General features: G+C 48.3%; 1 protein-coding gene across 2 annotated transcripts in view; it reads right to left on the bottom strand.

The window, feature by feature from the left end:
- MYRFL (myelin regulatory factor like) overlaps positions 1–27,694 on the bottom strand; it is a 689,165-nt gene that overhangs the window by 111,170 nt on the left and 550,301 nt on the right. For both annotated transcript variants that reach the window (XR_011202270.1, XM_069228327.1), the window contains exon 16: positions 26,945–27,024. Coding sequence is in view for 1 of the 2 variants with exons in the window: in XM_069228327.1 (XP_069084428.1) it covers positions 26,945–27,024 (80 nt within the window). In the remaining variant the exon portion in view is untranslated. The remainder of the gene's footprint in view (positions 1–26,944; positions 27,025–27,694) is intronic.

The following is a 27,694-nucleotide window of genomic DNA, read 5'->3' as shown; positions in this document are numbered from 1 at the left end:
TGGTGGAGAACCAACACCTCAGGGAGGACCCCCGGACTACTCTACGACTGTGAGTACCAAAACCTGTCCCCCCTGAGCCCCCACAGCGCCGCCTGCAGAGGGAATCCCGAGGCTTCCCCTGACCGCGACTCTCTGAAACCTAAGTCCCGACGCCTGGAAAAGACCCTGCACCCGCAGCCCCCAGGACCTGAAGGGCCGGACTTTCACTGCAGAAGTGACCCCCAGGAGTCCCTCTCCCTTGCCCAAGTGGAGGTTTCCCCGAGGAAGCCCCCCCCTTGCCTGCCTGCAGCGCTGAAGAGATCCCTTGATCTCTCATTGACTTCCATTGCGAACCCGACGCTTGTTCTAACACTGCACCCGGCCGCCCCCGCGCCGCTGAGGGTGAAATTTCTGTGTGGGCTTGTGTCCCCCCCGGTGCCCTACAAAACCCCCCTGGTCTGCCCTCCGAAGACGCGGGTACTTACCTGCTGGCAGACTGGAACCGGGGCACCCCCTTCTCTCCATTGAAGCCTATGCGTTTTGGGCACCACTTTGAACTCTGCACCTGACCGGCCCTGGGCTGCTGGTGTGGTAACTTTGGGGTTGCTCTGAACCCCCAACGGTGGGCTACCTTGGACCAAGAACTGAACCCTGTAAGTGTCGTACTTACCTGGTAAAACTAACAAAAACTTACCTCCCCCAGGAACTGTGAAAATTGCACTGTGTCCACTTTTAAAATAGCTATTTGTGAATAACTTGAAAAGTATACATGCAATTGAAATGATTCAAAGTTCCTAATGTACTTACCTGCAATACCTTTCAAACAAGATATTACATGTTAAATTTGAACCTGTGGTTCTTAAAATAAACTAAGAAAATATATTTTTCTATACAAAACCTATTGGCTGGATTTGTCTCTGAGTGTGTGTACCTCATTTATTGTCTAGGTGTATGTACAGCAAATGCTTAACACTACTCCTTGGATAAGCCTACTGCTCGACCACACTACCACAAAATAGAGCATTAGTATTATCTCTTTTTACCACTATTTTACCTCTAAGGGGAACCCTTGGACTCTGTGCATGCTATTCCTTACTTTGAAATAGCACATACAGAGCCAACTTCCTACATTGGTGGATCAGCGGTGGGGTACAAGACTTTGCATTTGCTGGACTACTCAGCCAATACCTGATCACACGACAAATTCCAAAATTGTCATTAGAAATTGATTTTTGCAATTTGAAAAGTTTTCTAAATTCTTAAAAGACCTGCTAGGGCCTTGTGTTAGATCCTGTTTAGCATTTCTTTTAGAGTTTAAAAGTTTGGTAAAAGTTTGAATTAGAACCTAGAACTAGTTTTAGATTCTTAAAAAGTATTTCAACTTTTAGAAGCATAATGTCTAGTACAGATGTGAATGTGGTGGAACTCGACACCACACCTTACCTCCATCTTAAGATGAGGGAGCTAAGGTCACTCTGTAAAATAAAGAAAATAACAATGGGCCCCAGACCTTCCAAACTACAGCTCCAGGAGCTGTTGGCAGAGTTTGAAAAGGCCAACCTCTCTGAGGATGGCAACACAGAGGATGAAGATAGTGACTTGGAGGAAAATTCCCCCCTACCAGTCCTATTTAGGGAGAACAGGGCCTCTCAAGCCCTGTCTCCAAACATAATAGTCAGAGATGCTGTTCCCCTCACAGGAGGGACCAACATCTCTGAAATCACTGAAGATAACTCCAGTGAAGAGGACATCCAGTTAGCCAGGATGGCCAAAAGATTGGCTTTGGAAAGACAGATCCTAGCCATAGAAAGGGAAAGAAAAGAGATGGGCCTAGGACCCATCAATGGTGGCAGCAACATAACTAGGGTCAGAGATTCTCCTGACATGTTGAAAATCCCCAAAGGGATTGTAACTAAATTTGAAGATGGTGATGACATCACCAAATGGTTCACAGCTTTTGAGAGGGCTTGTGAAACCAGAAAAGTTAACAAATCTCACTGGGGTGCTCTCCTTTGGGAAATGTTCACAGGAAAGTGTAGGGATAGACTCCTCACACTCTCTAAAAAAGATGCAGAATCTTATGACCTCATGAAGGGTACCCTGATTGAGGGCTTTGGATTCTCCACTGAGGAGTATAGGATTAGATTCAGGGGGGCTCAAAAATCCTCGAGCCAGACCTGGGTTGACTTTGTAGACTACTCAGTAAAAACACTAGATGGTTGGATTCAAGGAAATGGTGTAAATGATTATGATGGGCTATACAATTTATTTGTGAAAGAACACCTATTAAGTAATTGTTTCAATGATAAACTGCATCAGCATCTGGTGGACCTAGGACCAATTTCTCCCCAAGAATTGGGAAAGAAGGCGGACCATTGGGTCAAGACTAGGGTGTCCAAAACTTCCACAGGGGGTGACCAAAAGAAAGGGGTCACAAAACCTCCCCAGGGGAAAGGTGGTGAGACAGCCAAAAATAAAAATAGTAAAGAGTCTTCTACAGGCCCCCAAAAACCTGCACAGGAGGGTGGGCCCAGAGCCTCTTCACAAAACAATCCTGGGTACAAGGGTAAAAACTTTGATCCCAAAAAGGCCTGGTGTCGAAACTGTAGTCAGTCTGGACACCAAACTGGAGACAAGGCCTGTCCCAAGAAAGATACCACTTCTAACTCCCATCCAGCTAAAACTGGAATGGCCAGTCTACAAGTGGGATCAACAGTGTGCCCAGAGCAAATCAGGTGTCACACTGAAGCTACATTAGTCTCTGAGGGTGGGGTGGATTTAGCCACACTGGCTGCCTGGCCCCCTAACATGCAAAAATTCAGGCAGCAGCTCTTAATTAATGGGACAAGTGTAGAGGGCCTGAGGGATACAGGTGCCAGTGTCACCATGGTGACAGAGAAACTGGTTTCCCCTGGCCAATACCTGACTGGATAAACCTATCCAGTCACCAATGCTGACAATCAGACTAAAGTACATCCCATGGCAATGGTAACTTTAGAGTGGGGAGGGGTCAATGGCCTGAAACAGGTGGTGGTCTCCTCAAATATCCCAGTAGACTGTTTGCTTGGAAATGACCTGGAGTCCTCCGCATGGGCTGAGGTAGAACTGAAAACCCATGCAGCCATGCTGGGTATCCCTGAACTGGTGTGTGTCAAGACTAGGGCACAGTGCAAGGCACAGGGTGAAAAAGTAGAGCTGGAGTCTGGAAAAATGGCCCAGCCTACCAAGAGACAAGGAAAGTCAGCTGGGAAACCAGCTGCAACACAACACCAAAAAGAGAACCTCTCTTCCCAGGAAGAAGTTCTGCCCTCTGAGGGAACTGAGCCTATGGAGCTGGAACCTTATCAGGTTGAGCTCGTGGGCCCAGGGGGACCCTCAAGGGAAGAGTTGTGTAAGGGACAAGAAACCTGTCCCTCTCTTGAAGGCCTTAGGCAGCAAGCTGCTGAAGAGTCCAAAGGCAAGAAAAATGGAACACATAGGGTCTATTGGGAAGGTGGACTCCTGTACACTGAGGCAAGAGATCCCAAACCTGGTGCCACTAGGAGAGTGGTAGTGCCTCAGGGTTTCAGAGAGTTTATTCTGACCTTAGCCCATGATATTCCCCTTGCTGGGCATTTGGGACAAACCAAGACGTGGGAGAGGTTAGTCAACCACTTCTACTGGCCCAATATGTCCCAGAAGGTTAAGGAGTTTTGCCTCTCCTGCCCCACCTGTCAAGCCAGTGGTAAGACAGGTGGGCATCCAAAGGCCCCCCTCATTCCACTTCCAGTGGTGGGGGTCCCCTTTGAAAGAGTGGGTGTGGACATAGTTGGTCCACTAGAACCTCCCACAGCCTCAGGAAATATGTACATCCTAGTAGTAGTGGATCATGCTACTAGGTATCCTGAAGCTATTCCCCTTAGGTCGACTACTGCCCCTGCAGTAGCCAAGGCCCTCATTGGTATCTTTACCAGAGTGGGTTTCCCTAAGGAGGTGGTGTCTGACAGAGGTACCAACTTCATGTCAGCATACCTAAAACACATGTGGAATGAGTGTGGAGTGACTTACAAATTCACTACACCATATCATCCACAAACTAATGGCCTTGTTGAGAGATTCAACAAGACATTAAAGGGCATGATCATGGGGCTCCCAGAAAAACTCAAAAGGAGATGGGATGTCCTCCTGCCATGTCTGCTTTTCGCTTACAGAGAGGTGCCTCAGAAGGGAGTAGGATTCTCACCCTTTGAACTTCTGTTTGGCCACCCTGTAAGGGGACCACTTGCTCTTGTTAAAGAAGGCTGGGAGAGACCTCTTCATGAGCCTAAACAAGACATAGTGGACTATGTACTTGGCCTTCGCTCAAGGATGGCAGAGTACATGGAAAAGGCAAGTAAAAACCTTGAGGCCAGCCAACAACTCCAGAAGTTGTGGTATGACCAAAAGGCTGCACTGGTTGAATTCCAACCAGGGCAGAAAGTCTGGGTTCTGGAGCCTGTGGCTCCCAGGGCACTCCAGGACAAATGGAGTGGCCCTTACCCAGTACTTGAAAGGAAGAGTCAGGTCACCTACCTGGTAGACCTGGGCACAAGCAGGAGCCCCAAGAGGGTGATCCATGTGAACCGCCTTAAGCTCTTCCATGACAGGGCTGATGTAAATCTGTTGATGGTAACAGATGAGGACCAGGAAGCTGAGAGTGAACCTCTCCCTGATCTCCTCTCATCAGACCCTAAAGATGGCTCAGTAGATGGAGTGATCTACTCAGACACCCTCTCTAGCCAACAGCAGTCTGACTGCAGGAAGGTCCTGCAGCAGTTTGCTGAACTCTTTTCCCTAACCCCTGGTCAGACACACCTGTGTACCCATGATGTGGACACAGGAGACGGCATGCCTGTCAAAAACAAAATATTTAGACAGTCTGACCAAGTTAAGGAAAGCATCAAGGTGGAAGTCCACAAGATGCTGGAATTGGGAGTAATTGAGTACTCTGACAGCCCCTGGGCTAGCCCAGTGGTCTTAGTCCCCAAACCTCACACCAAAGAAGGAAAGAGAGAGATGAGGTTTTGTGTGGACTACAGAGGTCTCAACTCTGTCACAAAGACAGATGCTCATCCCATTCCTAGAGCTGATGAGCTAATAGACAAATTAGGGGCTGCCAAATTCTTAAGTACCTTTGACTTAACAGCAGGGTACTGGCAAATCAAAATGGCCCCTGGAGCAAAAGAAAAGACAGCATTCTCCACACCTGATGGGCATTATCAGTTCACTGTTATGCCCTTTGGTTTAAAGAATGCCCCTGCCACCTTCCAAAGGTTGGTGAATCAAGTCCTTGCTGGGCTGGAATCCTTTAGTGCAGCTTATCTTGATGATATTGCTGTCTTCAGCTCCACCTGGCAGGATCACCTGGTCCACCTGAAGAAGGTTCTGAAGGCTCTGCAATCTGCAGGCCTCTCTATCAAGGCATCCAAATGCCAGATAGGGCAGGGAACTGTGGTTTACTTGGGACACCTTGTAGGTGGAGGCCAAGTTCAGCCACTCCAGCCTAAGATCCAGACTATTCTGGACTGGGCAGCTCCAAAAACCCAGACTCAAGTCAGGGCATTCCTTGGCTTGACTGGGTACTACAGGAGCTTTGTGAAGGGATATGGATCCATTGTGACAGCCCTCACAGAACTCACCTCCAAGAAAATGCCCAAGAAAGTAAACTGGACTGTAGAATGCCAACAGGCCTTTGACACCTTGAAACAAGCTATGTGCACAGCACCAGTTCTAAAAGCTCCAGATTACTCCAAGCAGTTCATTGTGCAAACAGATGCCTCTGAACATGGGATAGGGGCAGTTTTGTCCCACACAAATGATGATGGCCTTGACCAGCCTGTTGCTTTCATTAGCAGGAGGTTACTCCCCAGGGAGCAGCGTTGGAGTGCCATTGAGAGGGAGGCCTTTGCTGTGGTTTGGTCCCTGAAGAAGCTGAGACCATACCTCTTTGGTACTCACTTCCTAGTTCAGACTGACCACAGACCTCTCAGATGGCTGATGCAAATGAAAGGTGAAAATCCAAAACTGTTGAGGTGGTCCATCTCCCTACAGGGAATGGACTTTATAGTGGAACACAGACCTGGGACTGCCCATGCCAATGCAGATGGCCTTTCCAGGTTCTTCCACTTAGAAAATGAAGACTCTCTTGGGAAAGGTTTGTCTCATCCTCTTCCGTTTGGGGGGGGGTTGTGTAAGGAAATGCCTCCTTGGCATGGTTACCCCCTGACTTTTTGCCTTTGCTGATGCTATGTTTTGAATTGAAAGTGTGCTGAGGCCTGCTAACCAGGCCCCAGCACCAGTGTTCTTTCCCTAACCTGTACTTTTGATTCCACAATTGGCACACCCTGGCACCCAGATAAGTCCCTTGTAACTGGTACCTCTAGTACCAAGGGCCCTGATGCCAGGGAAGGTCTCTAAGGGCTGCAGCATGTATTATGCCACCCTAGACACCCCTCACCCAGCACAGACACACTGCTTACCAGCTTGTGTGTGCTGGTGAGAACAAAATGAGTAAGTCGACATGGCACTCCCCTCAGGGTGCCATGCCAGCCTCTCACTGCCTATGCAGTATAGGTAAGACACCCCTCTAGCAGGCCTTATAGCCCTAAGGCAGGGTGCACTATACCATAGGTGAGGGTACCAGTGCATGAGCACTGTGCCCCTACAGTGTCTAAGCAAAACCTTAGACATTGTAAGTGCAGGGTAGCCATAAGAGTATATGGTCTGGGAGTCTGTTTTGCACGAACTCCACAGCACCATAATGGCTACACTGAAAACTGGGAAGTTTGGTATCAAACTTCTCAGCACAATAAATGCACACTGATGCCAGTGTACATTTTATTGCAAAATACACCCCAGAGGGCACCTTAGAGGTGCCCCCTGAAACTTAACCGACTGTCTGTGTAGGCTGACTAGTTCCAGCAGCCTGCCACACTAGAGACATGTTGCTGGCCCCATGGGGAGAGTGCCTTTGTCACTCTGAGGCCAGTAACAAAGCCTGCACTGGGTGGAGATGCTAACACCTCCCCCAGGCAGGAGCTGTAACACCTGGCGGTGAGCCTCAAAGGGTCACCCCTTTGTCACAGCACCGCAGGACACTCCAGCTAGTGGAGTTGCCCGCCCCCTCCGGCCCCGGCCCCCACTTTTGGCGGCAAGGCCGGAGAAAATAATGAGAATAACAAGGAGGAGTCACTGGCCAGTCAGGACAGCCCCTAAGGTGTCCTGAGCTGAGGTGACTCTAACTTTTAGAAATCCTCCATCTTGCAGATGGAGGATTCCCCCAATAGGATTAGGGATGTGACCCCCTCCCCTTGGGAGGAGGCACAAAGAGGGTGTACTCACCCTCAGGGCTAGTAGCCATTGGCTACTAACCCCCCAGACCTAAACACGCCCTTAAATTTAGTATTTAAGGGCTTCCCTGAACCTAAAGAAACTAGATTCCTGAAACTACAAGAAGAAGAAGGACTGCCTAGCTGAAAACCCCTGCAGAGGAAGACCAGAAGACAACAACTGCCTTGGATCCAGAAACTCACCGGCCTGTCTCCTGCCTTCCAAAGAACTCTGCTCCAGCGACGCCTTCCAAAGGGACCAACGACCTCTGCATCCTCTGAGGACTGCTCTGCTTCGACGACGACAAGGAACTCCCGAGGACAGCGGACCTGCTCCAAAAAGACTGCAACTTTATCCAAAGGAACAGCTTTAAAGAACCCTGCAATCTCCCCGCAAGAAGCGTGAGACTTGCAACACTGCACCCGGCGACCCCGACTCGGCTGGTGGAGAACCAACACCTCAGGGAGGACCCCCGGACTACTCTACGACTGTGAGTACCAAAACCTGTCCCCCCTGAGCCCCCACAGCGCCGCCTGCAGAGGGAATCCCGAGGCTTCCCCTGACCGCGACTCTCTGAAACCTAAGTCCCGACGCCTGGAAAAGACCCTGCACCCGCAGCCCCCAGGACCTGAAGGGCCGGACTTTCACTGCAGAAGTGACCCCCAGGAGTCCCTCTCCCTTGCCCAAGTGGAGGTTTCCCCGAGGAAGCCCCCCCTTGCCTGCCTGCAGCGCTGAAGAGATCCCTTGATCTCTCATTGACTTCCATTGCGAACCCGACGCTTGTTCTAACACTGCACCCGGCCGCCCCCGCGCCGCTGAGGGTGAAATTTCTGTGTGGGCTTGTGTCCCCCCCGGTGCCCTACAAAACCCCCCTGGTCTGCCCTCCGAAGACGCGGGTACTTACCTGCTGGCAGACTGGAACCGGGGCACCCCCTTCTCTCCATTGAAGCCTATGCGTTTTGGGCACCACTTTGAACTCTGCACCTGACCGGCCCTGGGCTGCTGGTGTGGTAACTTTGGGGTTGCTCTGAACCCCCAACGGTGGGCTACCTTGGACCAAGAACTGAACCCTGTAAGTGTCGTACTTACCTGGTAAAACTAACAAAAACTTACCTCCCCCAGGAACTGTGAAAATTGCACTGTGTCCACTTTTAAAATAGCTATTTGTGAATAACTTGAAAAGTATACATGCAATTGAAATGATTCAAAGTTCCTAATGTACTTACCTGCAATACCTTTCAAACAAGATATTACATGTTAAATTTGAACCTGTGGTTCTTAAAATAAACTAAGAAAATATATTTTTCTATACAAAACCTATTGGCTGGATTTGTCTCTGAGTGTGTGTACCTCATTTATTGTCTAGGTGTATGTACAGCAAATGCTTAACACTACTCCTTGGATAAGCCTACTGCTCGACCACACTACCACAAAATAGAGCATTAGTATTATCTCTTTTTACCACTATTTTACCTCTAAGGGGAACCCTTGGACTCTGTGCATGCTATTCCTTACTTTGAAATAGCACATACAGAGCCAACTTCCTACATTGGTGGATCAGCGGTGGGGTACAAGACTTTGCATTTGCTGGACTACTCAGCCAATACCTGATCACACGACAAATTCCAAAATTGTCATTAGAAATTGATTTTTGCAATTTGAAAAGTTTTCTAAATTCTTAAAAGACCTGCTAGGGCCTTGTGTTAGATCCTGTTTAGCATTTCTTTTAGAGTTTAAAAGTTTGGTAAAAGTTTGAATTAGAACCTAGAACTAGTTTTAGATTCTTAAAAAGTATTTCAACTTTTAGAAGCATAATGTCTAGTACAGATGTGAATGTGGTGGAACTCGACACCACACCTTACCTCCATCTTAAGATGAGGGAGCTAAGGTCACTCTGTAAAATAAAGAAAATAACAATGGGCCCCAGACCTTCCAAACTACAGCTCCAGGAGCTGTTGGCAGAGTTTGAAAAGGCCAACCCCTCTGAGGATGGCAACACAGAGGATGAAGATAGTGACTTGGAGGAAAATTCCCCCCTACCAGTCCTATTTAGGGAGAACAGGGCCTCTCAAGCCCTGTCTCCAAACATAATAGTCAGAGATGCTGTTCCCCTCACAGGAGGGACCAACATCTCTGAAATCACTGAAGATAACTCCAGTAAAGAGGACATCCAGTTAGCCAGGATGGCCAAAAGATTGGCTTTGGAAAGACAGATCCTAGCCATAGAAAGGGAAAGAAAAGAGATGGGCCTAGGACCCATCAATGGTGGCAGCAACATAACTAGGGTCAGAGATTCTCCTGACATGTTGAAAATCCCCAAAGGGATTGTAACTAAATTTGAAGATGGTGATGACATCACCAAATGGTTCACAGCTTTTGAGAGGGCTTGTGAAACCAGAAAAGTTAACAAATCTCACTGGGGTGCTCTCCTTTGGGAAATGTTCACAGGAAAGTGTAGGGATAGACTCCTCACACTCTCTAAAAAAGATGCAGAATCTTATGACCTCATGAAGGGTACCCTGATTGAGGGCTTTGGATTCTCCACTGAGGAGTATAGGATTAGATTCAGGGGGGCTCAAAAATCCTCGAGCCAGACCTGGGTTGACTTTGTAGACTACTCAGTAAAAACACTAGATGGTTGGATTCAAGGAAATGGTGTAAATGATTATGATGGGCTATACAATTTATTTGTGAAAGAACACCTATTAAGTAATTGTTTCAATGATAAACTGCATCAGCATCTGGTGGACCTAGGACCAATTTCTCCCCAAGAATTGGGAAAGAAGGCGGACCATTGGGTCAAGACTAGGGTGTCCAAAACTTCCACAGGGGGTGACCAAAAGAAAGGGGTCACAAAACCTCCCCAGGGGAAAGGTGGTGAGACAGCCAAAAATAAAAATAGTAAAGAGTCTTCTACAGGCCCCCAAAAACCTGCACAGGAGGGTGGGCCCAGAGCCTCTTCACAAAACAATCCTGGGTACAAGGGTAAAAACTTTGATCCCAAAAAGGCCTGGTGTCGAAACTGTAGTCAGTCTGGACACCAAACTGGAGACAAGGCCTGTCCCAAGAAAGATACCACTTCTAACTCCCATCCAGCTAAAACTGGAATGGCCAGTCTACAAGTGGGATCAACAGTGTGCCCAGAGCAAATCAGGTGTCACACTGAAGCTACATTAGTCTCTGAGGGTGGGGTGGATTTAGCCACACTGGCTGCCTGGCCCCCTAACATGCAAAAATTCAGGCAGCAGCTCTTAATTAATGGGACAAGTGTAGAGGGCCTGAGGGATACAGGTGCCAGTGTCACCATGGTGACAGAGAAACTGGTTTCCCCTGGCCAATACCTGACTGGATAAACCTATCCAGTCACCAATGCTGACAATCAGACTAAAGTACATCCCATGGCAATGGTAACTTTAGAGTGGGGAGGGGTCAATGGCCTGAAACAGGTGGTGGTCTCCTCAAATATCCCAGTAGACTGTTTGCTTGGAAATGACCTGGAGTCCTCCGCATGGGCTGAGGTAGAACTGAAAACCCATGCAGCCATGCTGGGTATCCCTGAACTGGTGTGTGTCAAGACTAGGGCACAGTGCAAGGCACAGGGTGAAAAAGTAGAGCTGGAGTCTGGAAAAATGGCCCAGCCTACCAAGAGACAAGGAAAGTCAGCTGGGAAACCAGCTGCAACACAACACCAAAAAGAGAACCTCTCTTCCCAGGAAGAAGTTCTGCCCTCTGAGGGAACTGAGCCTATGGAGCTGGAACCTTATCAGGTTGAGCTCGTGGGCCCAGGGGGACCCTCAAGGGAAGAGTTGTGTAAGGGACAAGAAACCTGTCCCTCTCTTGAAGGCCTTAGGCAGCAAGCTGCTGAAGAGTCCAAAGGCAAGAAAAATGGAACACATAGGGTCTATTGGGAAGGTGGACTCCTGTACACTGAGGCAAGAGATCCCAAACCTGGTGCCACTAGGAGAGTGGTAGTGCCTCAGGGTTTCAGAGAGTTTATTCTGACCTTAGCCCATGATATTCCCCTTGCTGGGCATTTGGGACAAACCAAGACGTGGGAGAGGTTAGTCAACCACTTCTACTGGCCCAATATGTCCCAGAAGGTTCAGGAGTTTTGCCTCTCCTGCCCCACCTGTCAAGCCAGTGGTAAGACAGGTGGGCATCCAAAGGCCCCCCTCATTCCACTTCCAGTGGTGGGGGTCCCCTTTGAAAGAGTGGGTGTGGACATAGTTGGTCCACTAGAACCTCCCACAGCCTCAGGAAATATGTACATCCTAGTAGTAGTGGATCATGCTACCAGGTATCCTGAAGCTATTCCCCTTAGGTCGACTACTGCCCCTGCAGTAGCCAAGGCCCTCATTGGTATCTTTACCAGAGTGGGTTTCCCTAAGGAGGTGGTGTCTGACAGAGGTACCAACTTCATGTCAGCATACCTAAAACACATGTGGAATGAGTGTGGAGTGACTTACAAATTCACTACACCATATCATCCACAAACTAATGGCCTTGTTGAGAGATTCAACAAGACATTAAAGGGCATGATCATGGGGCTCCCAGAAAAACTCAAAAGGAGATGGGATGTCCTCCTGCCATGTCTGCTTTTCGCTTACAGAGAGGTGCCTCAGAAGGGAGTAGGATTCTCACCCTTTGAACTTCTGTTTGGCCACCCTGTAAGGGGACCACTTGCTCTTGTTAAAGAAGGCTGGGAGAGACCTCTTCATGAGCCTAAACAAGACATAGTGGACTATGTACTTGGCCTTCGCTCAAGGATGGCAGAGTACATGGAAAAGGCAAGTAAAAACCTTGAGGCCAGCCAACAACTCCAGAAGTTGTGGTATGACCAAAAGGCTGCACTGGTTGAATTCCAACCAGGGCAGAAAGTCTGGGTTCTGGAGCCTGTGGCTCCCAGGGCACTCCAGGACAAATGGAGTGGCCCTTACCCAGTACTTGAAAGGAAGAGTCAGGTCACCTACCTGGTAGACCTGGGCACAAGCAGGAGCCCCAAGAGGGTGATCCATGTGAACCGCCTTAAGCTCTTCCATGACAGGGCTGATGTAAATCTGTTGATGGTAACAGATGAGGACCAGGAAGCTGAGAGTGAACCTCTCCCTGATCTCCTCTCATCAGACCCTAAAGATGGCTCAGTAGATGGAGTGATCTACTCAGACACCCTCTCTAGCCAACAGCAGTCTGACTGCAGGAAGGTCCTGCAGCAGTTTGCTGAACTCTTTTCCCTAACCCCTGGTCAGACACACCTGTGTACCCATGATGTGGACACAGGAGACGGCATGCCTGTCAAAAACAAAATATTTAGACAGTCTGACCAAGTTAAGGAAAGCATCAAGGTGGAAGTCCACAAGATGCTGGAATTGGGAGTAATTGAGTACTCTGACAGCCCCTGGGCTAGCCCAGTGGTCTTAGTCCCCAAACCTCACACCAAAGAAGGAAAGAGAGAGATGAGGTTTTGTGTGGACTACAGAGGTCTCAACTCTGTCACAAAGACAGATGCTCATCCCATTCCTAGAGCTGATGAGCTAATAGACAAATTAGGGGCTGCCAAATTCTTAAGTACCTTTGACTTAACAGCAGGGTACTGGCAAATCAAAATGGCCCCTGGAGCAAAAGAAAAGACAGCATTCTCCACACCTGATGGGCATTATCAGTTCACTGTTATGCCCTTTGGTTTAAAGAATGCCCCTGCCACCTTCCAAAGGTTGGTGAATCAAGTCCTTGCTGGGCTGGAATCCTTTAGTGCAGCTTATCTTGATGATATTGCTGTCTTCAGCTCCACCTGGCAGGATCACCTGGTCCACCTGAAGAAGGTTCTGAAGGCTCTGCAATCTGCAGGCCTCTCTATCAAGGCATCCAAATGCCAGATAGGGCAGGGAACTGTGGTTTACTTGGGACACCTTGTAGGTGGAGGCCAAGTTCAGCCACTCCAGCCTAAGATCCAGACTATTCTGGACTGGGCAGCTCCAAAAACCCAGACTCAAGTCAGGGCATTCCTTGGCTTGACTGGGTACTACAGGAGCTTTGTGAAGGGATATGGATCCATTGTGACAGCCCTCACAGAACTCACCTCCAAGAAAATGCCCAAGAAAGTAAACTGGACTGTAGAATGCCAACAGGCCTTTGACACCCTGAAACAAGCTATGTGCACAGCACCAGTTCTAAAAGCTCCAGATTACTCCAAGCAGTTCATTGTGCAAACAGATGCCTCTGAACATGGGATAGGGGCAGTTTTGTCCCACACAAATGATGATGGCCTTGACCAGCCTGTTGCTTTCATTAGCAGGAGGTTACTCCCCAGGGAGCAGCGTTGGAGTGCCATTGAGAGGGAGGCCTTTGCTGTGGTTTGGTCCCTGAAGAAGCTGAGATCATACCTCTTTGGTACTCACTTCCTAGTTCAGACTGACCACAGACCTCTCAGATGGCTGATGCAAATGAAAGGTGAAAATCCAAAACTGTTGAGGTGGTCCATCTCCCTACAGGGAATGGACTTTATAGTGGAACACAGACCTGGGACTGCCCATGCCAATGCAGATGGCCTTTCCAGGTTCTTCCACTTAGAAAATGAAGACTCTCTTGGGAAAGGTTAGTCTCATCCTCTTCCGTTTGGGGGGGGGGGTTGTGTAAGGAAATGCCTCCTTGGCATGGTTACCCCCTGACTTTTTGCCTTTGCTGATGCTATGTTTTGAATTGAAAGTGTGCTGAGGCCTGCTAACCAGGCCCCAGCACCAGTGTTCTTTCCCTAACCTGTACTTTTGATTCCACAATTGGCACACCCTGGCACCCAGATAAGTCCCTTGTAACTGGTACCTCTGGTACCAAGGGCCCTGATGCCAGGGAAGGTCTCTAAGGGCTGCAGCATGTATTATGCCACCCTAGACACCCCTCACCCAGCACAGACACACTGCTTACCAGCTTGTGTGTGCTGGTGAGAACAAAATGAGTAAGTCGACATGGCACTCCCCTCAGGGTGCCATGCCAGCCTCTCACTGCCTATGCAGTATAGGTAAGACACCCCTCTAGCAGGCCTTACAGCCCTAAGGCAGGGTGCACTATACCATAGGTGAGGGTACCAGTGCATGAGCACTGTGCCCCTACAGTGTCTAAGCAAAACCTTAGACATTGTAAGTGCAGGGTAGCCATAAGAGTATATGGTCTGGGAGTCTGTTTTGCACGAACTCCACAGCACCATAATGGCTACACTGAAAACTGGGAAGTTTGGTATCAAACTTCTCAGCACAATAAATGCACACTGATGCCAGTGTACATTTTATTGCAAAATACACCCCAGAGGGCACCTTAGAGGTGCCCCCTGAAACTTAACCGACTGTCTGTGTAGGCTGACTAGTTCCAGCAGCCTGCCACACTAGAGACATGTTGCTGGCCCCATGGGGAGAGTGCCTTTGTCACTCTGAGGCCAGTAACAAAGCCTGCACTGGGTGGAGATGCTAACACCTCCCCCAGGCAGGAGCTGTAACACCTGGCGGTGAGCCTCAAAGGCTCACCCCTTTGTCACAGCACCGCAGGACACTCCAGCTAGTGGAGTTGCCCGCCCCCTCCGGCCCCGGCCCCCACTTTTGGCGGCAAGGCCGGAGAAAATAATGAGAATAACAAGGAGGAGTCACTGGCCAGTCAGGACAGCCCCTAAGGTGTCCTGAGCTGAGGTGACTCTAACTTTTAGAAATCCTCCATCTTGCAGATGGAGGATTCCCCCAATAGGATTAGGGATGTGACCCCCTCCCCTTGGGAGGAGGCACAAAGAGGGTGTACTCACCCTCAGGGCTAGTAGCCATTGGCTACTAACCCCCCAGACCTAAACACGCCCTTAAATTTAGTATTTAAGGGCTTCCCTGAACCTAAAGAAACTAGATTCCTGAAACTACAAGAAGAAGAAGGACTGCCTAGCTGAAAACCCCTGCAGAGGAAGACCAGAAGACAACAACTGCCTTGGATCCAGAAACTCACCGGCCTGTCTCCTGCCTTCCAAAGAACTCTGCTCCAGCGACGCCTTCCAAAGGGACCAACGACCTCTGCATCCTCTGAGGACTGCTCTGCTTCGACGACGACAAGGAACTCCCGAGGACAGCGGACCTGCTCCAAAAAGACTGCAACTTTATCCAAAGGAGCAGCTTTAAAGAACCCTGCAATCTCCCCGCAAGAAGCGTGAGACTTGCAACACTGCACCCGGCGACCCCGACTCGGCTGGTGGAGAACCAACACCTCAGGGAGGACCCCCGGACTACTCTACGACTGTGAGTACCAAAACCTGTCCCCCCTGAGCCCCCACAGCGCCGCCTGCAGAGGGAATCCCGAGGCTTCCCCTGACCGCGACTCTCTGAAACCTAAGTCCCGACGCCTGGAAAAGACCCTGCACCCGCAGCCCCCAGGACCTGAAGGGCCGGACTTTCACTGCAGAAGTGACCCCCAGGAGTCCCTCTCCCTTGCCCAAGTGGAGGTTTCCCCGAGGAAGCCCCCCCTTGCCTGCCTGCAGCGCTGAAGAGATCCCTTGATCTCTCATTGACTTCCATTGCGAACCCGACGCTTGTTCTAACACTGCACCCGGCCGCCCCCGCGCCGCTGAGGGTGAAATTTCTGTGTGGGCTTGTGTCCCCCCCGGTGCCCTACAAAACCCCCCTGGTCTGCCCTCCGAAGACGCGGGTACTTACCTGCTGGCAGACTGGAACCGGGGCACCCCCTTCTCTCCATTGAAGCCTATGCGTTTTGGGCACCACTTTGAACTCTGCACCTGACCGGCCCTGAGCTGCTGGTGTGGTAACTTTGGGGTTGCTCTGAACCCCCAACGGTGGGCTACCTTGGACCAAGAACTGAACCCTGTAAGTGTCGTACTTACCTGGTAAAACTAACAAAAACTTACATGCCCCAGGAACTGTGAAAATTGCACTGTGTCCACTTTTAAAATAGCTATTTGTGAATAACTTGAAAAGTATACATGCAATTGAAATGATTCAAAGTTCCTAATGTACTTACCTGCAATACCTTTCAAACAAGATATTACATGTTAAATTTGAACCTGTGGTTCTTAAAATAAACTAAGAAAAGATATTTTTCTATACAAAACCTATTGGCTGGATTTGTCTCTGAGTGTGTGTACCTCATTTATTGTCTAGGTGTATGTACAGCAAATGCTTAACACTACTCCTTGGATAAGCCTACTGCTCGACCACACTACCACAAAATAGAGCATTAGTATTATCTCTTTTTACCACTATTTTACCTCTAAGGGGAACCCTTGGACTCTGTGCATGCTATTCCTTACTTTGAAATAGCACATACAGAGCCAACTTCCTACATTGGTGGATCAGCGGTGGGGTACAAGACTTTGCATTTGCTGGACTACTCAGCCAATACCTGATCACACGACAAATTCCAAAATTGTCATTAGAAATTGATTTTTGCAATTTGAAAAGTTTTCTAAATTCTTAAAAGACCTGCTAGGGCCTTGTGTTAGATCCTGTTTAGCATTTCTTTTAGAGTTTAAAAGTTTGGTAAAAGTTTGAATTAGAACCTAGAACTAGTTTTAGATTCTTAAAAAGTATTTCAACTTTTAGAAGCATAATGTCTAGTACAGATGTGAATGTGGTGGAACTCGACACCACACCTTACCTCCATCTTAAGATGAGGGAGCTAAGGTCACTCTGTAAAATAAAGAAAATAACAATGGGCCCCAGACCTTCCAAACTACAGCTCCAGGAGCTGTTGGCAGAGTTTGAAAAGGCCAACCCCTCTGAGGATGGCAACACAGAGGATGAAGATAGTGACTTGGAGGAAAATTCCCCCCTACCAGTCCTATTTAGGGAGAACAGGGCCTCTCAAGCCCTGTCTCCAAACATAATAGTCAGAGATGCTGTTCCCCTCACAGGAGGGACCAACATCTCTGAAATCACTGAAGATAACTCCAGTGAAGAGGACATCCAGTTAGCCAGGATGGCCAAAAGATTGGCTTTGGAAAGACAGATCCTAGCCATAGAAAGGGAAAGAAAAGAGATGGGCCTAGGACCCATCAATGGTGGCAGCAACATAACTAGGGTCAGAGATTCTCCTGACATGTTGAAAATCCCCAAAGGGATTGTAACTAAATTTGAAGATGGTGATGACATCACCAAATGGTTCACAGCTTTTGAGAGGGCTTGTGAAACCAGAAAAGTTAACAAATCTCACTGGGGTGCTCTCCTTTGGGAAATGTTCACAGGAAAGTGTAGGGATAGACTCCTCACACTCTCTAAAAAAGATGCAGAATCTTATGACCTCATGAAGGGTACCCTGATTGAGGGCTTTGGATTCTCCACTGAGGAGTATAGGATTAGATTCAGGGGGGCTCAAAAATCCTCGAGCCAGACCTGGGTTGACTTTGTAGACTACTCAGTAAAAACACTAGATGGTTGGATTCAAGGAAATGGTGTAAATGATTATGATGGGCTATACAATTTATTTGTGAAAGAACACCTATTAAGTAATTGTTTCAATGATAAACTGCATCAGCATCTGGTGGACCTAGGACCAATTTCTCCCCAAGAATTGGGAAAGAAGGCGGACCATTGGGTCAAGACTAGGGTGTCCAAAACTTCCACAGGGGGTGACCAAAAGAAAGGGGTCACAAAACCTCCCCAGGGGAAAGGTGGTGAGACAGCCAAAAATAAAAATAGTAAAGAGTCTTCTACAGGCCCCCAAAAACCTGCACAGGAGGGTGGGCCCAGAGCCTCTTCACAAAACAATCCTGGGTACAAGGGTAAAAACTTTGATCCCAAAAAGGCCTGGTGTCGAAACTGTAGTCAGTCTGGACACCAAACTGGAGACAAGGCCTGTCCCAAGAAAGATACCACTTCTAACTCCCATCCAGCTAAAACTGGAATGGCCAGTCTACAAGTGGGATCAACAGTGTGCCCAGAGCAAATCAGGTGTCACACTGAAGCTACATTAGTCTCTGAGGGTGGGGTGGATTTAGCCACACTGGCTGCCTGGCCCCCTAACATGCAAAAATTCAGGCAGCAGCTCTTAATTAATGGGACAAGTGTAGAGGGCCTGAGGGATACAGGTGCCAGTGTCACCATGGTGACAGAGAAACTGGTTTCCCCTGGCCAATACCTGACTGGATAAACCTATCCAGTCACCAATGCTGACAATCAGACTAAAGTACATCCCATGGCAATGGTAACTTTAGAGTGGGGAGGGGTCAATGGCCTGAAACAGGTGGTGGTCTCCTCAAATATCCCAGTAGACTGTTTGCTTGGAAATGACCTGGAGTCCTCCGCATGGGCTGAGGTAGAACTGAAAACCCATGCAGCCATGCTGGGTATCCCTGAACTGGTGTGTGTCAAGACTAGGGCACAGTGCAAGGCACAGGGTGAAAAAGTAGAGCTGGAGTCTGGAAAAATGGCCCAGCCTACCAAGAGACAAGGAAAGTCAGCTGGGAAACCAGCTGCAACACAACACCAAAAAGAGAACCTCTCTTCCCAGGAAGAAGTTCTGCCCTCTGAGGGAACTGAGCCTATGGAGCTGGAACCTTATCAGGTTGAGCTCGTGGGCCCAGGGGGACCCTCAAGGGAAGAGTTGTGTAAGGGACAAGAAACCTGTCCCTCTCTTGAAGGCCTTAGGCAGCAAGCTGCTGAAGAGTCCAAAGGCAAGAAAAATGGAACACATAGGGTCTATTGGGAAGGTGGACTCCTGTACATTGAGGCAAGAGATCCCAAACCTGGTGCCACTAGGAGAGTGGTAGTGCCTCAGGGTTTCAGAGAGTTTATTCTGACCTTAGCCCATGATATTCCCCTTGCTGGGCATTTGGGACAAACCAAGACGTGGGAGAGGTTAGTCAACCACTTCTACTGGCCCAATATGTCCCAGAAGGTTAAGGAGTTTTGCCTCTCCTGCCCCACCTGTCAAGCCAGTGGTAAGACAGGTGGGCATCCAAAGGCCCCCCTCATTCCACTTCCAGTGGTGGGGGTCCCCTTTGAAAGAGTGGGTGTGGACATAGTTGGTCCACTAGAACCTCCCACAGCCTCAGGAAATATGTACATCCTAGTAGTAGTGGATCATGCTACTAGGTATCCTGAAGCTATTCCCCTTAGGTCGACTACTGCCCCTGCAGTAGCCAAGGCCCTCATTGGTATCTTTACCAGAGTGGGTTTCCCTAAGGAGGTGGTGTCTGACAGAGGTACCAACTTCATGTCAGCATACCTAAAACACATGTGGAATGAGTGTGGAGTGACTTACAAATTCACTACACCATATCATCCACAAACTAATGGCCTTGTTGAGAGATTCAACAAGACATTAAAGGGCATGATCATGGGGCTCCCAGAAAAACTCAAAAGGAGATGGGATGTCCTCCTGCCATGTCTGCTTTTCGCTTACAGAGAGGTGCCTCAGAAGGGAGTAGGATTCTCACCCTTTGAACGTCTGTTTGGCCACCCTGTAAGGGGACCACTTGCTCTTGTTAAAGAAGGCTGGGAGAGACCTCTTCATGAGCCTAAACAAGACATAGTGGACTATGTACTTGGCCTTCGCTCAAGGATGGCAGAGTACATGGAAAAGGCAAGTAAAAACCTTGAGGCCAGCCAACAACTCCAGAAGTTGTGGTATGACCAAAAGGCTGCACTGGTTGAATTCCAACCAGGGCAGAAAGTCTGGGTTCTGGAGCCTGTGGCTCCCAGGGCACTCCAGGACAAATGGAGTGGCCCTTACCCAGTACTTGAAAGGAAGAGTCAGGTCACCTACCTGGTAGACCTGGGCACAAGCAGGAGCCCCAAGAGGGTGATCCATGTGAACCGCCTTAAGCTCTTCCATGACAGGGCTGATGTAAATCTGTTGATGGTAACAGATGAGGACCAGGAAGCTGAGAGTGAACCTCTCCCTGATCTCCTCTCATCAGACCCTAAAGATGGCTCAGTAGATGGAGTGATCTACTCAGACACCCTCTCTAGCCAACAGCAGTCTGACTGCAGGAAGGTCCTGCAGCAGTTTGCTGAACTCTTTTCCCTATCCCCTGGTCAGACACACCTGTGTACCCATGATGTGGACACAGGAGACGGCATGCCTGTCAAAAACAAAATATTTAGACAGTCTGACCAAGTTAAGGAAAGCATCAAGGTGGAAGTCCACAAGATGCTGGAATTGGGAGTAATTGAGTACTCTGACAGCCCCTGGGCTAGCCCAGTGGTCTTAGTCCCCAAACCTCACACCAAAGAAGGAAAGAGAGAGATGAGGTTTTGTGTGGACTACAGAGGTCTCAACTCTGTCACAAAGACAGATGCTCATCCCATTCCTAGAGTTGATGAGCTAATAGACAAATTAGGGGCTGCCAAATTCTTAAGTACCTTTGACTTAACAGCAGGGTACTGGCAAATCAAAATGGCCCCTGGAGCAAAAGAAAAGACAGCATTCTCCACACCTGATGGGCATTATCAGTTCACTGTTATGCCCTTTGGTTTAAAGAATGCCCCTGCCACCTTCCAAAGGTTGGTGAATCAAGTCCTTGCTGGGCTGGAATCCTTTAGTGCAGCTTATCTTGATGATATTGCTGTCTTCAGCTCCACCTGGCAGGATCACCTGGTCCACCTGAAGAAGGTTCTGAAGGCTCTGCAATCTGCAGGCCTCTCTATCAAGGCATCCAAATGCCAGATAGGGCAGGGAACTGTGGTTTACTTGGGACACCTTGTAGGTGGAGGCCAAGTTCAGCCACTCCAGCCTAAGATCCAGACTATTCTGGACTGGGCAGCTCCAAAAACCCAGACTCAAGTCAGGGCATTCCTTGGCTTGACTGGGTACTACAGGAGCTTTGTGAAGGGATATGGATCCATTGTGACAGCCCTCACAGAACTCACCTCCAAGAAAATGCCCAAGAAAGTAAACTGGACTGTAGAATGCCAACAGGCCTTTGACACCCTGAAACAAGCTATGTGCACAGCACCAGTTCTAAAAGCTCCAGATTACTCCAAGCAGTTCATTGTGCAAACAGATGCCTCTGAACATGGGATAGGGGCAGTTTTGTCCCACACAAATGATGATGGCCTTGACCAGCCTGTTGCTTTCATTAGCAGGAGGTTACTCCCCAGGGAGCAGCGTTGGAGTGCCATTGAGAGGGAGGCCTTTGCTGTGGTTTGGTCCCTGAAGAAGCTGAGACCATACCTCTTTGGTACTCACTTCCTAGTTCAGACTGACCACAGACCTCTCAGATGGCTGATGCAAATGAAAGGTGAAAATCCAAAACTGTTGAGGTGGTCCATCTCCCTACAGGGAATGGACTTTATAGTGGAACACAGACCTGGGACTGCCCATGCCAATGCAGATGGCCTTTCCAGGTTCTTCCACTTAGAAAATGAAGACTCTCTTGGGAAAGGTTAGTCTCATCCTCTTCCGTTTGGGGGGGGGGGTTGTGTAAGGAAATGCCTCCTTGGCATGGTTACCCCCTGACTTTTTGCCTTTGCTGATGCTATGTTTTGAATTGAAAGTGTGCTGAGGCCTGCTAACCAGGCCCCAGCACCAGTGTTCTTTCCCTAACCTGTACTTTTGATTCCACAATTGGCACACCCTGGCACCCAGATAAGTCCCTTGTAACTGGTACCTCTGGTACCAAGGGCCCTGATGCCAGGGAAGGTCTCTAAGGGCTGCAGCATGTATTATGCCACCCTAGACACCCCTCACCCAGCACAGACACACTGCTTACCAGCTTGTGTGTGCTGGTGAGAACAAAATGAGTAAGTCGACATGGCACTCCCCTCAGGGTGCCATGCCAGCCTCTCACTGCCTATGCAGTATAGGTAAGACACCCCTCTAGCAGGCCTTACAGCCCTAAGGCAGGGTGCACTATACCATAGGTGAGGGTACCAGTGCATGAGCACTGTGCCCCTACAGTGTCTAAGCAAAACCTTAGACATTGTAAGTGCAGGGTAGCCATAAGAGTATATGGTCTGGGAGTCTGTTTTGCACGAACTCCACAGCACCATAATGGCTACACTGAAAACTGGGAAGTTTGGTATCAAACTTCTCAGCACAATAAATGCACACTGATGCCAGTGTACATTTTATTGCAAAATACACCCCAGAGGGCACCTTAGAGGTGCCCCCTGAAACTTAACCGACTGTCTGTGTAGGCTGACTAGTTCCAGCAGCCTGCCACACTAGAGACATGTTGCTGGCCCCATGGGGAGAGTGCCTTTGTCACTCTGAGGCCAGTAACAAAGCCTGCACTGGGTGGAGATGCTAACACCTCCCCCAGGCAGGAGCTGTAACACCTGGCGGTGAGCCTCAAAGGCTCACCCCTTTGTCACAGCACCGCAGGACACTCCAGCTAGTGGAGTTGCCCGCCCCCTCCGGCCCCGGCCCCCACTTTTGGCGGCAAGGCCGGAGAAAATAATGAGAATAACAAGGAGGAGTCACTGGCCAGTCAGGACAGCCCCTAAGGTGTCCTGAGCTGAGGTGACTCTAACTTTTAGAAATCCTCCATCTTGCAGATGGAGGATTCCCCCAATAGGATTAGGGATGTGACCCCCTCCCCTTGGGAGGAGGCACAAAGAGGGTGTACTCACCCTCAGGGCTAGTAGCCATTGGCTACTAACCCCCCAGACCTAAACACGCCCTTAAATTTAGTATTTAAGGGCTTCCCTGAACCTAAAGAAACTAGATTCCTGAAACTACAAGAAGAAGAAGGACTGCCTAGCTGAAAACCCCTGCAGAGGAAGACCAGAAGACAACAACTGCCTTGGCTCCAGAAACTCACCGGCCTGTCTCCTGCCTTCCAAAGAACTCTGCTCCAGCGACGCCTTCCAAAGGGACCAACGACCTCTGCATCCTCTGAGGACTGCTCTGCTTCGACGACGACAAGGAACTCCCGAGGACAGCGGACCTGCTCCAAAAAGACTGCAACTTTATCCAAAGGAGCAGCTTTAAAGAACCCTGCAATCTCCCCGCAAGAAGCGTGAGACTTGCAACACTGCACCCGGCGACCCCGACTCGGCTGGTGGAGAACCAACACCTCAGGGAGGACCCCCGGACTACTCTACGACTGTGAGTACCAAAACCTGTCCCCCCTGAGCCCCCACAGCGCCGCCTGCAGAGGGAATCCCGAGGCTTCCCCTGACCGCGACTCTCTGAAACCTAAGTCCCGACGCCTGGAAAAGACCCTGCACCCGCAGCCCCCAGGACCTGAAGGGCCGGACTTTCACTGCAGAAGTGACCCCCAGGAGTCCCTCTCCCTTGCCCAAGTGGAGGTTTCCCCGAGGAAGCCCCCCCTTGCCTGCCTGCAGCGCTGAAGAGATACCTTGATCTCTCATTGACTTCCATTGCGAACCCGACGCTTGTTCTAACACTGCACCCGGCCGCCCCCGCGCCGCTGAGGGTGAAATTTCTGTGTGGGCTTGTGTCCCCCCCGGTGCCCTACAAAACCCCCCTGGTCTGCCCTCCGAAGACGCGGGTACTTACCTGCTGGCAGACTGGAACCGGGGCACCCCCTTCTCTCCATTGAAGCCTATGCGTTTTGGGCACCACTTTGAACTCTGCACCTGACCGGCCCTGAGCTGCTGGTGTGGTAACTTTGGGGTTGCTCTGAACCCCCAACGGTGGGCTACCTTGGACCAAGAACTGAACCCTGTAAGTGTCGTACTTACCTGGTAAAACTAACAAAAACTTACCTCCCCCAGGAACTGTGAAAATTGCACTGTGTCCACTTTTAAAATAGCTATTTGTGAATAACTTGAAAAGTATACATGCAATTGAAATGATTCAAAGTTCCTAATGTACTTACCTGCAATACCTTTCAAACGAGATATTACATGTTAAATTTGAACCTGTGGTTCTTAAAATAAATTAAGAAAATATATTTTTCTATACAAAACCTATTGGCTGGATTTGTCTCTGAGTGTGTGTACCTCATTTATTGTCTAGGTGTATGTACAACAAATGCTTAACACTACTCCTTGGATAAGCCTACTGCTCGACCACACTACCACAAAATAGAGCATTAGTATTATCTCTTTTTACCACTATTTTACCTCTAAGGGGAACCCTTGGACTCTGTGCATGCTATTCCTTACTTTGAAATAGCACATACAGAGCCAACTTCCTACAGTGTGCGTGTCTGACTGTGTGTGTGGATGTTCGCATGTATGTCGGTGTGTGTGCGTGTATGTGTGTTGGTGGTGCCTGCATGCGTGTCGTGTGTGTGTGAGTTATGTGATGTTGGGGGTCGGGTGGGGAGGGGGGCCCTGCCACCTTTGGGGGGTGGCGGGGGTGTAGGGGAGGGAGTGGGGGTGGGGAGACCCCTATCAGTGCCAGGGAAGGAATTCCCTGGCACTGATAGTGCTTACCACCATGGATTTCATGGCGGTTCCTACCGCTGGAAATCCATGGCGGTAAGCCGGGTCAAAATACCGGCGGCGGTATTGTGACGGCCGCCGGGCTGGAGACCCAGGTCTCCAGCACAGCGGTCGTCTCCGCCCTGGCAAGCGGAACGGAGAAGCGGCGGATGACCATGGCGGTAACCGCCATGGTCATAATACTCGAAAAAAGACCGCCAGCCTGTTGGCGGTCTTACCGCCGCTTTAACACCGTCCGCCAGGGTTGTAATGACCCCCTAAATATCAACTATTGCAATATTGTGAAGGTAAAAATATATAGAGGCAAGTATCAATCTACTCTTCTTAACTTCAAATCTGCATACCTTGAAAATATATATCATCAAGGGAAATAAATATAGAGTTAAACATGTAGTAAAATGTGACTGGACGGAAGCCAGAGACACTCACAAGTAATATTAAGTATGATAATCTCCACTCCGTAAATAAATGGTCATAGACAGGAACATCAAATGTAATTGTCAAATTTGATACAGCAGCAAGGGTCAAGGTGCGAGTAAGGCTTACTTGTACCCAGATGCTCTCTACACACGCAGATGGAGGCTTATCACGGCCATCTGCCTACTTACTAGACCACTTATGCTTGGAATCTGCTTGTATCAATGTTGGCATGCATTATTTTTTATGTTCCGGTCTATGACCATTTTTTTATGGTATGGAGAGTATCATAATTAATATTACTTATGAGTGTATTTGACTTACTTCCAGTCACATTTTACTCATCTTGAGTCAATTGGAGTTTGGTTTCTATATTCAGTTTTTGGTTACAGATGAGGATTGCTATAGAGAATTGAAAAATTTGCTATGTGATGAAACATGTGTCAGCTGTCATTTGATGTGTAATAAAGTTCACAATCAAGCTACCTGTACAACTATGGAGTGAAGTTAAAAAAATACCTCTGGAACGTTTGGCACTAAATGGCTTATGGACTCTTACTTACTGAACTTTGTGTTTCTGTGCTTTGATATAATTGCTTTAAAATTCAAGGCTTATAAACCTTCAGGTTCTTGATCTTCATCATCTGGTAGCAGGACGCAGAAGACCATTGTTCACTACAGATCTTCATTGATAGTTCGCCCCAAAATTGAATGTTCTGAATATGCGATTGCTTGGCCACAGCTACCTAATTATTGAATGGTAACTGAGCTTAGTGTGAAGGGAGTACTAAGAGGCCTGGGCAACATCTTCAGTGAAAAAGCTAATACAATGGAAACCACTATCGAATTTAGTTCACCTGCACTGTGGATGTTTTGTTCATAAAATGACCAACAGTGAAATAAAAGGAGGGGGATTCTATGCCCAAACAGAGGACCTTGCTTGTGATTTAGCTGTCTGTAACTCCATGAAGTAAGGGAAAGGCTGCATGACATGTTATTTGTTACAGAATTGCTGAAAGAGTAGAGTATTTCAGCAGTTTTGGTTTGCCACCATCCAACAAAACAGGATGGCTCTGGGCCCCAGTCTCGGACTCTCCCTTGTAGGTACTGTGGTTTGGTAACTTCTCATCGTCTTATGGATCACTGAAGGACACCTACATCCGGCAATTTTGTCTGAGTGCCTAAGTAGATACAGCAAAAAGTGAAGTCACCGGATAATTGGGTGCTGCAATTTGAGAACAGACTAAAACTCCCACTTGCCAATCCCACAACAGTGGATGCATTGCAAATCATTACCAATTTAAAATAATGGTGGATACGCTGCTCTAATGATATGCTCTTGGTTAGGGGATTTCAGGCAGGTATTGCTTCTACTAGTAGGTAATTGGAGACTATGGGCCTGATTTAGATCTTGGTGGATGGGTTACCGTGTTACAACAATTACGAATATCCCATCCACCAAAACATAAATCCCCTTATATCTTATGGGACTTATATTTCGGCAGGCAGGATATCGGTCACCGTTGTGATGGAGCAACCTCTTTGCCGAGATCTAAATCAGGCCCTATGTTCCTAGCAGCAGCACTTAGGATGTAGTGCTGCATGGTATACAAGCCCCTTCCAACATTACGTACCTGGTAAAGGTTAGTTTGGTCAAGATTTGTTTCACAAAACCTTTCCTGAATCTATCATGAATTGGCTGAGTGGTTTTAGGATTGTATCAATAACTAAACACTTAAAGACCAAACAATACAAAAGTAGGTGGAAAATGCACATCTGTGCCCTCTATGCTCTGTTAAGTTCTATCTCTGTATCTTTCTCATATTATGAATCAAGTTCCTGTTAAAACTATGTCTTATTTGTCTTACCAGAGTGTCATGACGGCAATCAGAGCAATAACAGTAGCCTGGAAAATCCTGTTTGAGCATGATTGTTGGGTCTCTGGGATCTGGAAAAGAAGTTTCAAGAAATAAAAGACACATCTTTTTTTTGCATACAAAATTTATGTTTTAAAATGTCAGACAAGAATGTATAGGTTATTTATAAGTTGTTATGTATTGTTTGCTTTGTCAACATACCTGAAAGAAAGCATTCATTAGAACTATAGACATTCTGAACATCAATATTTTAGACATAGCGTCACCACTCTGACGCAGTGTTAAGGTGATATCGTAGGACTTTATGAAACTGTAAAAAACTAACACTCTCTCTTAGATGCATAAACGCAGTCAAGGAAATGAAAAACCCATCACAGTACAACTGTGCCCCGTAACATAGGTGAGACCCTGGATCTAAAACAAGCCCATCACGTGATGCACCTGTAGTTTCTGTGTCAGACACTTACAGTAACTGTGCCATAAAGTACAGTTACAACCTGCAAGTTCTAACATACTTCTTGCACAAAGTCCAGCTGTCACGAGGTACATATTTGCCTGAAGCCTTCAAGTCAAAAGCTTTTTGTAGAGTGTCATATTGTATTTACATGACTCTGCCGATTTTATTGTAGTTGTAATTGTATTTATATTCCGCTTACTACCCCAGACAATGCTTTAAGGCACTTTTCGGCAAGTCGCACACTACGGAACCCTAAACGATTAGTGGTGGATTAGTGAAATATG

Source organism: Pleurodeles waltl, chromosome 4_1, assembly GCF_031143425.1.
Source record: "Pleurodeles waltl isolate 20211129_DDA chromosome 4_1, aPleWal1.hap1.20221129, whole genome shotgun sequence".
Classification (NCBI taxonomy): domain Eukaryota; kingdom Metazoa; phylum Chordata; class Amphibia; order Caudata; family Salamandridae; genus Pleurodeles; species Pleurodeles waltl.
The sequence above is the reverse complement of the archived record's forward strand: the minus strand, read 5'-3'. Positions and strand labels throughout refer to the sequence as shown.